Raw genomic sequence first — 13,121 nt, forward strand, 5'->3', positions numbered from 1 at the left:
TATGGGGCAGTGCTGAGTCTATGGGCAGTGTTGAGTCTATGGGGAGTGTTGAGTCTATGGGCAGTGTTGAGTCTATGGTGCAGTGTTGAGTCTATGGTGTAGTGTTGAGTCTATGGTGCAGTGTTGAGTCTATGGGGAGTGTTGAGTCTATTGGGCAGTGAGTCTATGGGCAGTGTTGAGTCTATGGGCAGTGCTAGTCTATGGGCAGTGTTGAGTCTATGGTGCAGTGTTGAGTCTATGGGGAGTGTTGAGTCTATGGGGAGTGCTGAGTCTATGGGCAGTGTTGAGTCTATGGGTAGTGTTGAGTCTATGGGCAGTGCTGAGTCTATGGGCAGTGCTGAGTCTATGGGCAGTGTTGAGTCTATGGTGCAGTGTTGAGTCTATGGGTAGTGTTGAGTCTATGGGCAGTGTTGAGTCTATGGGCAGTGCTGAGTCTATGGTGCAGTGTTGAGTCTATAGGCAGTGTTGAGTCTATGGACAGTGTTGAGTCTATGGTGCAGTGTTGAGTCTATGGACAGTGTTGAGTCTATGGTGCAGTGTTGAGTCTATGGTGCAGTGTTGAGTCTATGGGCAGTGTTGAGTCTATGGGCAGTGTTGAGTCTATGGGCAGTGTTGAGTCTATCGGCAGTGTTGAGTCTATGGGCAGTCTTGAGTCTATGAGGAGTGCTGAGTCTATGGGCAGTGTTGAGTCTATGGGTAGTGTTGAGTCTATGGGCAGTGCTGAGTCTATGGGCAGTGCTGAGTCTATGGTGCAGTGTTGAGTCTATGGTGCAGTGCTGAGTCTATGGGCAGTGCTGAGTCTATGGGCAGTGCTGAGTCTATGGGCAGTGTTGAGTCTATGGTGCAGTGTTGAGTCTATGGGTAGTGTTGAGTCTATGGGCAGTGTTGAGTCTATGGGCAGTGCTGAGTCTATGGTGCAGTGTTGAGTCTATGGGCAGTGTTGAGTCTATGGACAGTGTTGAGTCTATGGTGCAGTGTTGAGTCTATGGTGCAGTGTTGAGTCTATGGTGCAGTGTTGAGTCTATGGGCAGTGTTGAGTCTATGGGCAGTGTTGAGTCTATGGGCAGTGTTGAGTCTATCGGCAGTGTTGAGTCTATGGGCAGTCTTGAGTCTATGGGCAGTGTTGAGTCTATGGTGCAGTGTTGAGTCTGTGGGCAGTGTTGAGTCTGTGGGCAGTGTTGAGTCTGTGGGCAGTGTTGAGTCTATGGGAAGTGTTGAGTCTATGGTACAGTGTTGAGTCTGTGGTGCAGTGTTGAGTCTGTGGTGCAGTGTTGAGTCTGTGGGCAGTGTTGAGTCTGTGGGCAGTGTTGAAACTGTCGGGGTCGCTGGCCCCCGAGATCCCTCCCTCGATAATGCTAACGGCCGGGCTAACATCGTTACTCGCCCCCCCGCTGCTAGGCGAACCGCTGCTGGGTTCCTCACCCATGGGGTGTGAGCCGTCGCTCGAGGATTCCTCCCCAGCGCGGGTCCGCGTCGTAGGCATGGTTAGATACCGAGTAGTATTATGCCCCCTTTACGCTACCACGATACCTCCCTTTCCTAATCGCGCACCTGCAACCCACACGGAGCGAACGTACGCACACCCACACACGCAGCTCCGTACACTCCAACTCAACCCTGACTACTCACGTTATGATCGCGCACCTGTATCATACACGGAGTGAACGCACGCGCACACACGCAGCTCCACACGCGACACCCACTCTCGCGCCGCTCTGTGCAGCGCTCCCACGAGGCGAGCCGCAGCACCACCCGCGTTCACACTGCTCACGAGATCACACGAGGCCACGATTCGCTATTAATGATTTATTATTTGCTACCTGGAACTGGTTGTGGAGTCAGTATGGGTCGACGAGGCTGGCCTATTCTACCACCCCTCTATTTATCGGCTATGATCCTAATTCACCTTGCTACTCACAGTTAGGTGCTCACGGCGGTCCGTTGATCCCTGTGCCAGCAGCGTACCTCGATGCGTCGCACGGACGTCCGGGTCGCTGGACTGGAGAGCGTCCTGTCGCCTGGCGCTGGAGTGAGTCCCGATCTCTCCTTTGCACCCCGTTTTTATCCTCCCTACATCAAAGGGATGCGGCTCTGAGCGGGATGGCGGCCCTCAGCTGTTCCTTAACAATGGGCTCGCGCCCGCGAGCACGTGCACGGCGGTTCCGGGCGCCTTTGATATGCTAATCAATGTGCGGCGTGCGCGGCGTAAATTCTAATTAATCCCTTTCTCACGCAGGCCTTTATTATTGCAGATTATGCGGCGGCGTCCATCACAAAGGCTCGCCGTGGGAATCTGTGTACGGGCCCCCCGCGTGCCTCCCCTCTCCCGATCTATTCATACTTTCAGCCACCGCTGCCACCAGATGTAAAGTAGGAGCCGACACCAGATTGCAGGGGTCTCGTCCTTTATTCCTTTCCTTCCATCCACACCTGTCCCCAGCCGTCCCAATCTCGTTCCCGCCAAAGGCCCCTTCTTCCCGCCCGTTCTCTCCTTATATCTCTTCGATCACCCCTCCCACTAACCCATCTATTGGTGGGAATCCTTCCCCTGACACCCCTACACTAATATCGGAATGAAGAGCATTCCAGAGGACCGCTGAAGTGCACCTAAAATGCGATGACCGTCCTTGTTCGATGGCTTGCCAAAATCCATTGCAAGGATGACCGGAGTTCGCTCTGATTTATGAATATTGATAACATACCAATTGTTTGGCTGTCAAGGGGGTGGCAATTGCCTTCACCCCCCCCCCCCTTGTCCCACCGTCCTTCCTTCCTGATCTGGCACCATTTGTCAGACAGCTGATTGTTTACGAGCTATTCATGCATGTGGGGATGATGGCGCTGCCACGTTGTAATGGTTGGCACACTGGGCCTGCAATCCAGAGGTGACCGGTTCACCCTCACATTTCTTAATGCCCCCCACCCTCACTTCTGCCCGCCCGCAGTATAAATGGCTACACCACAGTCGGTCGATCGGCGGGTCGCGTGTGGCGGAGTAAAGTAGTGTGGCTTATGCCCATCTCCTTTCAACACGAGTCTAGTCGACGTGGCGGAGTAGGCCCCAAAAACTCTCCGTTGTAGTTCGCTCTCGCCAGCGTTGGCGCGATTCGGCACATTTCAGGGTCCGCAATCTTTGCAAAACATTTTTTCCCACTTTACCTCCTATAGACAACGAGCAAAACAAACAAAAAAACCTCGACATAAATTGTCGCGCAGCTTGTGACCGTCGCCAATTCGTGCTCGCTTCCTTTGACGCTCCCAGGCTGGGCGTACCGCTTCCGCGTGGCGGCGCTGAACGCGCACGGCGAGAGCCCCTGGAGCGTCCCCTCCACGCCGTTCTATCTCTCGGGCTCCCCCGGGGGGGCGTCCGCCTCCCAGCGAATGCTCGCCGCCCCCCACATCTCCGCCACGAAGGCCGTGAGCGACACGTCCATTCGCATCACCTGGACCGTACGTAACTATTTCAACGATCGATGACGACGATGACGACGATGATGCCGGAGAGCGCGGTAGTACTTGGTCGTAACAACCGTCTCGTGTCAGTGGTTTGCGGCAGGTTCACATCCCTGTCTGGGAAAGACGGTGAAATGAGTGCCTCATTCGTGGGATGCCAGTTGTCATGTGCAATGACTGGCACCCACCATAGGAATGTTTAAATCCAACCAAGATGTGCTGATTCACCAGAAATGCCCCAAGCTCATCAGAGCAGCGTGGAGTCAAGTCAAAGGTGTGCGGCTGCGCAGTCACTTGCTCTCGCCTCCGCTGTGTTTGGTCTCCTCTTTCACGCCGACCCGATGTCTCGGAAGAGTGTTGGAGTACGCACACTTTACCCCCACCACTTGGTACTTGCTGATCGTCTAACTGTGGGGTTCCCTGTTTAAACTGCTGGGAGGACAGAAGCAGGTTGGGGGAATTTTAGAAACTTGCTCGATTTGTTTCTCACTGTTGTGCCGGGAGACGGAGCAATAATTCTCAAGTAGAATGTTGTGTGTGTGGATGTTGAACTTCTTTCGCACCGTACGTAGCCAACCGTGATAATCGGAGGTGCGATTCATGATGATGAGAGTGGTGCGAGGATGATTGAAAAAGTGGTAGTAATGGTGGTGATTATGGCGCTGACACGTCACAATGCCGACGACGACGAGGATGATCACGCTGATGGTCGTGACCCCCCCCACCCCGCGCGCTCGTCGTGCGCAGTTTCCGTCTGCCGCAGCTCCGGCGCAGCCCGTGCAGAAGGTGACCGTCTACTACCGCCCCACCGACTGCGACAACGAAGAAGACTACCACAAGAAGATCCTGCACGGTGAGCGCCTCGGCGGCACCCGGCACGAGCCACCGCCGTCACATCGGCTTAGAGCTCTGCGGGATGTTTAGAGTTTGAGGGACGTCACGTGTGAGCGGCCCTCGCGCTGTGCAAGTTGTACGCAGGTGAACGCCGTTCCAGCTACAGACGCAGCCTTCCTCGGTTTAGTGGCCTCAGGTCCGACGCAAATTCGCAGTAAAAAAACAGCGCACAAATGCGCGCCGCTCGTAAGCAGTCAGAAGGTGCGGCTTCCCCGTCGTGCCGTGCACGCGTGTCATGTGACCGCCGCTGTCAGCCTTGTCGAGGCTGCCAGCTCAGGAGAGCTTAACGTGGTGGGGCCGTACAGTTGTTTAGATCGCCAACTCGAATGTGAAATGTGGCCGTCCCCTTTTGTTGGCATGGGTTTTCTCATAATTTATAGAAAGCGTTGTAAAGAGAGCACATGCATTAGTATAACGGTCTGAGTTGTATGACGTGTGCATTGTGGGTACTTACCACAGTCATTTGAAAAATGAATGTAATGTCTTTCAGATTTCTGTTTGTGTATGTTGTCCGAGCTTGCACTGTGGGGAGCGGTGGTGCAGCGGTTAGCGCGCTGCACGATGAACCCTCTGCTCACGGCCAACACCAGTGACAACTATCTGAACCGGTCCTGGGCCTCCCCTAGGTCAACTCAGCCTCAAATGAGTACCTGGTGCGGTGTGTAAACATCGCCACTAGGGAGAAAAAGGCGGTTGGGAGTGGTGCTGGCCACCCACCCGCTCATGTGCCGTGCCGGCCTTCATAGGTGCTACTCGCTAGCAGCACTTGCCCCTACAATCTGTTAAGGCCATTTTGGGGATCGTTGTCTTTATGTCTTTGTCTAGCTTGCACTAGAATTCAGATTAATTTGTTTAACCAGGTTAGAGCTCAAGAGACCAAGCATAAACCCATTTGCAATATAAAGTACAGCAACGAAGCACGTGCAAATCAGAGCAAACGAAACACGTCTACGGAAGACGTAGAGAATACTGCACGAACATAATTTGCTGTTCAAGAGAACAAGTCCCCTGTAACTTTCATTCCGAAACAAAGACTAAACCAAACTTAACATTTTATCAGGTAAGGCCCATTGAGCTACATAGCTCAATGAAGTGGCCAGCGACCTGACCTCAAATGATGGCTCAACGAAGTGGTTTATCATGTGGGCATTTACAGCAGCCAAATACTCTAAATGCATGTTTCCAAATGTCGAGGGGAAAAAACCCGAGGACCTGGAGAATGATCCACGCAACCATGGGGAGAACATGCAAACTACAAATATGTCGGCGTCAGGGTCGGGATCGAACTCACGACCTCCTCTATACCAGGTGAGGTAGCTAACATCTCGCCATCGAGATGCTCATAGTACAATCACGTTACAGGAGCGTGAAGATATGTCACACCGTAGCTGATTGCATCCTGCAGCTGATAAACACGTGGCGTGCCGCGTGAGTCACGCGGTCACGCGTTGGTCGAATTGATCCACGATGCGGCTCGGCCGTAACAGCTGCCGTTCGCCGTGTCACCCCAGGGAGCAGAGACTGGCACGTGCTGAGCGGACTTCAGCCGGAGACGTCGTACGACATCAAGATCCAGTGGTTTAGCACGGCGGGAGAGAGCGCGTTCAGCAACGTCATGATCTGCGAGACGAGAGGTGGGCGAGTGCGGTGTCCGTCGTGTTGTCTTCTCATCGGGGATGGACCTCATTTTAGTCGAAGTCAACATAGTGGAGGCAAAAGTCAGTTTCTGACCAGCAACAGAATCAGACCCGAGTCACTGAGATTGTAATGTACGGTATTGCATTTACTATCGGGCATTCAATGATCCCCTTCCTGGAAATTCTATGAAATGTTCACAATTTGGGGGTCACGGTTTCTGTAAAACAGTGTTGTTATTTCGGTAAATGTATCACTTCTAGTGGTTGCAGAGTTTACGATGAGCCAATTAAATACAACATATACGAATTTAAAAGAATCAAATCTCTCACACGCAATTTGATCATTGTATCATGATTGTGAGAATCAATTTAAATCGAATCCATGCATCGTTACACGCCTGTGAAACATCACACAAACCTTGGTCTCCAGGACAGCGGCAACATGCGCTTATCACCTCTCCACACACAGGCAAACACCAGACACAAAAAGCATGCCCATTCACACACCAATCACCAACAAACTAATCTCATCGTCCGTCCTAAATCACAACCATAAACGCATTTTCTTTTCTTTCGTAAAACGCAAATGCACCGATCTGTTCTTTTTATTGTTGAAAAAAACAAACCCCTTTGCTTTTATTCTTCCCCCCCTCCTGCCTCATCAGCAACAGCTCTGGCCTCGTCTCATTAGGCTTCACAGGCCAGCGTTTGTTTAGCAAAAGAACCGTCCCCTGGCCAAAAAGAAAAACGCAAACCACATGGTGGCTGCTTCCTAACGTGGCCGCAATGCTCGTGCACCGGGGGGGGGGGGGGGTGATCGAATGTCTCGTGGCAGCGCTAACGCCGCCGCCGCCGGCTCTGGCTACAAGAGACACACACGCACAGAGTCATCGGTAATGGCGCAAAGGTACAATGGACCGGGGCCATAAGCGACTGGAGTTGAGTCCGGCTCTCTCGCTGCACTGCGGAAGGGTGAGGCAGTGTTCATTTCTCTTCGAGGCCATTATTGCCATCCAGCAGTGGATATTCTACGATAATATGCTACGGGCCCGGTTTCTATACATGGCAGCTACTAGTGGAGTCTCTCAAATTGGTATGGAGTGTATCGACCCTCGATGGATGATGGACGGAGTTAAGGACCCAGCCCCGCTCCCCTGAGGCAAGCACTCTGCCGCAGTGGCATCTGGCTGGATAACAGATAACTTTGACAGCAAACACTCTCATGGTGCTGATGCTGGTCAAGATCAAGATCAAAATATGCCATCGTGGCCAAAGCAACAATGGTACCAGGCCTAACCAGAGCTTTCTACCCTCCGCCAGATGGTCGTAACCATCGTGACGACAGATGAAGATGATGATCAATAATGTCATTTCTGTATTATATTATCACCATCACTACCATGAACATAATAATCGCCACCACCTTTGGCGCCATCACTTAGATCCAGAATTTAGACCATATTCAGCCAACACAATGGGCAGATATCTTGTTGTGATGCTGGATCATGAGAGAGATAGTCCCGCCAAGATTTCACCCGCAGCGGAGATGTCTAAAAGGAATATTTCTTGGCAAGCACACAATGTGCCTGCTGGCAATGTGTACGAGTCCAAAAAATGATCAATGCAACGCATTGTTTTAATTAATATAGAGCTTTATGAAGGCTGCCACATTTTTGGGGCATTACGAACAGGGCATCAGTGTTCCATGGAGGCATATTTTTAAAGCAACAAAAAAAAAACGCTTGAAGAGGAAGCTGCGAGCTTTTCCTGCACCGCTGTTTCACCGTGCATGAGCCACGCTAAGCTACACCGGTGCCATGGCAGGTAACCGCCACGCTCTCCCTACGTTTTTTAAAAGCTGAGCATATTCGCACACGTAATAACAACAAAAACACGCATTCGTCAACAACACCATAGCCTGAAAAAGAAAAAGGGCTATGATGGGCGATGTTTGGGGCATTTTCCCTCCTTCACAGCACACACAGCGGACCAGAGAGGTGGAGTGCATAAGAGTTGGAGACATCACTTCATACGACATGCTTTGGGTTGTATATATCGCCTATACACTTGACTTTAAATGTTGACGGCTACAGTGTTATTGACAAATGTGTTGCGTTGTTTGCTATTGTGCTTTGGGCGCCACTGCCGATGCACTATGAACAAACAATCTGTTCTATTTGTGCACGTGCAGTTTGATGGCTCAAGCCAATACACTGTCAGGGCCAAAAGTGTTTGAATTTTTTTGCTAGACGTTATATACATGCTCTCTCCCGGGCTACACGGCATTATTTAAGTACATTAATGAACGAGCCAAAACTTGTTTTTATTTTTAACCTTGGTCATCACGAGTGAGCTCACTCAAGCAGCATTTGCATTACACGTGGCCTCCGTGTTTAAAGGACAGGCATATTGTGACTGGCAACTGACAGACACCAGGGAATTACCCCGTAGAGCCCTGAGACAAAGACATTCTATATTTCTTCTACCAACGTCTGTACATAAATCAACCATTGGATGCACTTAGGCACAACTCGATAATCTTCTCAGTCAGGTCGGTATGTTTTCCCAGATAAATTAACGTAGAAATGATTAAAATGCAAAGTTTTTATACATGACACTTACATGTATTGTTCACGATCATGTAAAATTTTTCCCATTATTTAAATGTATCATTGCTAATGCGGTGTATCCGTCAAGTTGAGAGTCTTTTTTGTATCTCACTTTCCTTTTCGTTTAATTCCCCCAACGCTTTTCTACATCTGCATTGGCAGTGGTGCACGACAACAAATAATGCAAACTACAACACATTCCTCCGTCACACTGCGCAAAGGACACAGCATAACGTACAATAAGTGATATTTCTAACAATTGCGATTAACCTTCCTCATAGCAAATATAAAAACATTTTTACCAATAGATCTGACTGTTTTTTATACAAATAAACCATAATTTTCTTTCGAAAAAAACCATCCATTGCTGCATAAGCACACGAGTGCCATTTATCCCACGATGGGCCACAGCACTGGCTGCAATGGGAATTCGTGAGGGTTAGGTGACGATTGCCAATTCCCCAAATCACAAGTGCAAAGTGAAATGTTGCAGCATTCAAATTAGCACTCCTATTAAGTCATTTTCACAAGACAAAAAGCACCAGCGTGCTACTAAAACACACTCGCATACACGGAGAAAATGACCTCACGATGCCGTTGTTTTTGGGAATTGTCGATATCGAGCTGTGATTGCAACCGTTAGCGGTGGGTTGCGAATCCACTGAACGTTGTAATTGTGGTCAAGAAGCGTTTTACAGCTGGTACGATCACTGGTATGCCTCTGGACATTACAGTTCCTGACACTGGTAAGCAGATGGAAATGTAATTCTCGACAGAGGCATTAAGCTCACAGCTTTCACCAGATTACCCCGGCTCTTTTACACCTCCTCAATCCCATTTCTAACGTCTTTTGGAATTCTATTGGGAATTTGTCTCGGAATTCCACCACAAAACTCTCACACATCGAGGACAATAGAAATGCATCCTCAATTCCGGAAACCGGAATCGAAAATGTGTTGTGTCTCCTCAACGAGTGGCTCTTTCTCTCAAACGTCATTGGGCATCTATAGAGAGTTGCTTGTTTGTAGGAATTAATCTTCAAATTCCTAATGGAAATTTGTTTTGCTGTTATTGGTTGATCTGATAACTGAAGGGCACGCAATACGAGTTAAAATAAACAAGACAGGATTGACGTGGCATAGGGAGATCTTCATCCAGCAGTGTATATACCATAACTGATGATGATGTGGTAGTTACTATGAATATGAATACGTTGGGAGGATCAGTGGTGCCCGTGGTAGTGCACTAAGCTATCAATTCAGACCCAAAAGTAAAATTTCTAACCAGAGAGAACATCAGTGTTCTTTAATATCTGAAATCCTTTTTGGCTTCGTCTAACCTTTTGCCAACCCAGCACCGTTAAATATGGTCAGTGCGACCCTCAAAACCAACCAAGGCGAGGACGAGGCCGTCATTCAGCGGTAGATTGTTCAAGGGCTTGAATTTCTGACTTATTATTTAAAACATGATGATAATACTGGTTAACGTTGCTTTCTCAAAGAACTGTTCCATTATTGATTACCATGAGAAAGAATCAGTGATGATTGGCAAATTCACGTCAGAATCAACGAAAAAGAAAATGAACGCACGTTTAAAAACATCCCGTGTGCATGGACGTGTGTGTCAGCGCAATTGCGCTACGACATTAGTGTCCTGGATTTGATTTGCAGCCATGGTAAACATCAACGGCGAGTGGACTTTTGATGATGTCCTGGGCTTCCCTTAGGTTAACTCAGCCCTACATAAATACCTGCTGCGGTGTATAAACACCAGCACGTGTTTTAGAAGCAAGCCACGTGCTCCCCGTGCGGTGAACGCAACGCACGTGCGCTGATGGACACACACATTTTGCTTGGGCGCACTCGTACACGTGCGCGTGTGCACTTCAACACATGGGGGGGGGGGTGGTATGTACATGCCTGGGAAAGCTCGCTCACCCGCGCATGACGGGCCATACACATGGCACACCTGCACAAACTTGCCACGCGCATAGAGGGGAGCACCCAAAGGGAGATATAGGAAACACACGCAACAGTGATGCACACACAGAAAATCAATGATCCCCCCCCCCCTGCCCTTGAACCTTGGAGACTTGGAGACTTTATCATGAGCAAGAAACTCGCCACGGCCAGCTTTGCACACGAGAGAGGCGGTTCGGCCCACACCACATTGTCGGTTGCCTATTTACCTTCGTTGATATAATACGTCCTGTACCAGATACTCACTTTTGGCCGAGTAACACCTAGCTGTGACCCGGGACAGATGTGTATGGTGGGGAATTGAACCATTTTTGGTGGGATTGTAGCGCTGCACAGTGCCTCGGACATCTGCAGCACAGCTCCCAGCATACACGCAGACAAACCGACCGCACACAGAACCTTGTTTAGGCCATTTGTCAAGCCAAGTGTTCACAGTGCGTTGTGAGCGCCCTGTTAAGGTCGGCACAGCTACACGAAGCTCGTGTAGCCAGCATCACACCCACGCCGCCACTGCCTTTGTCTCTCATCACTTTACTGATATACTGCCGTAGATAATCATTATTTTGGCTGAATTCACACTAAAGGAAACCTAAGCCTATTTCGAATACCGATTTCCCATGGGCAGAAATCATATTGGGTGGCTTAGATCAGAGAGCAATACATGTGCAATTTGACTAACTTTCCTCTGATTGGGTGTCGGGTGTAATAGGTGATCGCTAACGGCACATGGCCATACACATGGGCAAAAAAACAAGTATGCACTTGGATTGTGGAACGTTGCCATATCTCTTCAAAGGTACTCTGTGGAGTGGGCCATCGAACAGGTTTCATGTGGAAATGTTTAAGAAGAGTACCTCGCGTTAATAAAACGTAAATGTTAAGAGCCCATTATAGGTCGAACTTGTGTGTGCAGTTAACAATTGATTGGCATGTCAACTAGATAGTTTGTTTTAATGTATGTGCTTATTAATGATGTGTAACGCTATGTAATTCTGTCTGGGTGCAATTATTTTCCAGGCACAAATATAACACGTGGCAATTACTGTTCACTTATATACTCACAATGTACGTTTTTTGCCTGAAACATATTTCCTTTAAATATATAATATACAAATTACCTTGTAGACTATCAGGGCAAGTGCTGTTTGCAAGATCAATGAAGCCTTGTGTGTGGCCAGCAACAAAGTGCACTGGTTTTGTTTTGGTTATTCACCCGAGTACTCGTGTTGTCCTCACCGTACCGAGTACTAATTTTTTCCCCGAGTCAACCTCGGGCAGGTCAGTGCGTTGGGCCCTGTGGCCAAAGAACGGGATCCTATAAACGAGGCTCGTGAGCTCAAATGCACGAGCCATCATGTCCCCACCACTCCCCTTTGCAATTGTTATTGATACACACGCCAATAAACACACGGCCAATGGGTAAGTCTTTGTCAGGTACGTGTTTAAAATAACGAATGCCGCGAAGAACGGTAAACTTAATATTTAGTTTCAAATGTATCGCCTGTCATACAACTGATGCATTTGCAAGTGTCCCGCACATGTCTGCCCGACTCTAATTATACGGGTTTTTTCGTCTCTCTCCTCCCTCCCTCTTCTTTTTCCTTTACTTCCTACAGCTCGCAACGCAGCAAGAAATGTGCGCAGCCATGGAAGGTGTTTGGCGAACGATCAACCTGGAAGCAATTATTGGGCCTGAAAAAAACACAGCGCAATTATTTAACAAGGCTGCAATCAAAACCTTCACCCAGCATGTTTCATCCGAGTAAACTTTGGGTTACTGTGAGAGCTATTAGAACGTCAACTGTGGACTGCAATTTAACTTTTTTTAAATCCTTAATTAAGCTCACTTGCTTACGACCGTGCAAATCTTTCGGTCGTTTTTTAAACCCACTTCCCGTGATCCACTCGAGCTGACATTTTGCACAACAGACTCGTTTGTGCGTGACCCATTTATTTTCGGTGTAACATTTTTTTTCCAAAAATTTCCCACCATTTTAGGAAAAAAAACAAATTATCAACATGAATTAACAGAGGGGATGAAAGGGGAGAAAACATATATTTTTTATTGTGAGTTTTATTTACGAAGTCTGTACATAAGCCAGTTTTCATCATGCTACATGTAGCCCCAGTGGCCTAATGGATAAGGCACTGGCCTCCTAAGCCAGGGATTGTGGGTTCGAGTCCCACCTGGGGTTGCTGAGAAAAAGTTGTTCATTTTGTAGACGTCAAGTTTATGAATCTGACGATGAGAAGCGAAGGGTGGTACTGTGCCGATCGAAAAGAGTTTGAAATCCGTGTACTTTGGTGACAGGAATCAACACTGATAAAGCAGAGGGGACGAAAGGGGGAAATACATATCCATTTTAAATCCTTTATATTAAGTTCACTTGCTTACGACCGTGCAAATCTTTCGGTCGTTTTTAACCCACTTCCTGTGATCCAATCGAGCTGACATTTTGCACACAGACTCGTTGTGCGTGACAAATATTTTCGTGGAAAAAAATTTCCAAAATTTTCCACTTTGTAGGAAAAAAAAATTTCACTAACAC

The 13,121-nt window shown here is 48.5% G+C and overlaps 1 protein-coding gene and 1 non-coding gene across 2 annotated transcripts; both read left to right on the forward strand.

The window, feature by feature from the left end:
- The first annotated feature begins 2,854 nt into the window (after positions 1 to 2,854).
- On the forward strand, positions 2,855 to 4,459 carry LOC133361878 (brother of CDO-like). Its single transcript, XM_061580861.1, has 3 exons — positions 2,855 to 2,885; positions 3,263 to 3,450; positions 4,201 to 4,459. The coding sequence occupies exons 1-3, from the start codon at positions 2,855 to 2,857 to the stop codon at positions 4,375 to 4,377; spliced, it is 396 nt and encodes a 131-aa protein (XP_061436845.1). The 3' UTR covers positions 4,378 to 4,459.
- An 8,235-nt stretch (positions 4,460 to 12,694) lies between these two features.
- TRNAR-CCU (transfer RNA arginine (anticodon CCU)) lies at positions 12,695 to 12,767 on the forward strand. Its single transcript has one exon. It is a non-coding gene; the product is annotated as a tRNA-Arg (tRNA).
- Positions 12,768 to 13,121: the final 354 nt, after the last annotated feature.

Source organism: Lethenteron reissneri, unplaced genomic scaffold (genome assembly GCF_015708825.2).
Source record: "Lethenteron reissneri isolate LAM-NWPU_2019-01 unplaced genomic scaffold, ASM1570882v1 scaffold_1273, whole genome shotgun sequence".
Classification (NCBI taxonomy): domain Eukaryota; kingdom Metazoa; phylum Chordata; class Hyperoartia; order Petromyzontiformes; family Petromyzontidae; genus Lethenteron; species Lethenteron reissneri.

What these genes read in the sequence shown, in the direction of transcription:
- LOC133361878 (XM_061580861.1), top strand. Translation starts at nt 2,855, where the DNA reads ATGGTTGGCACACTGGGCCTGCAATCCAGAG. An exon ending in ACTGGGCCTGCAATCCAGAG is followed by an intron (nt 2,886 to 3,262) that starts GTGACCGGTTCA and finishes TGACGCTCCCAG; the next exon opens with GCTGGGCGTACCGCTTCCGC. An exon ending in CCATTCGCATCACCTGGACC is followed by an intron (nt 3,451 to 4,200) that starts GTACGTAACTAT and finishes CGTCGTGCGCAG; the next exon opens with TTTCCGTCTGCCGCAGCTCC.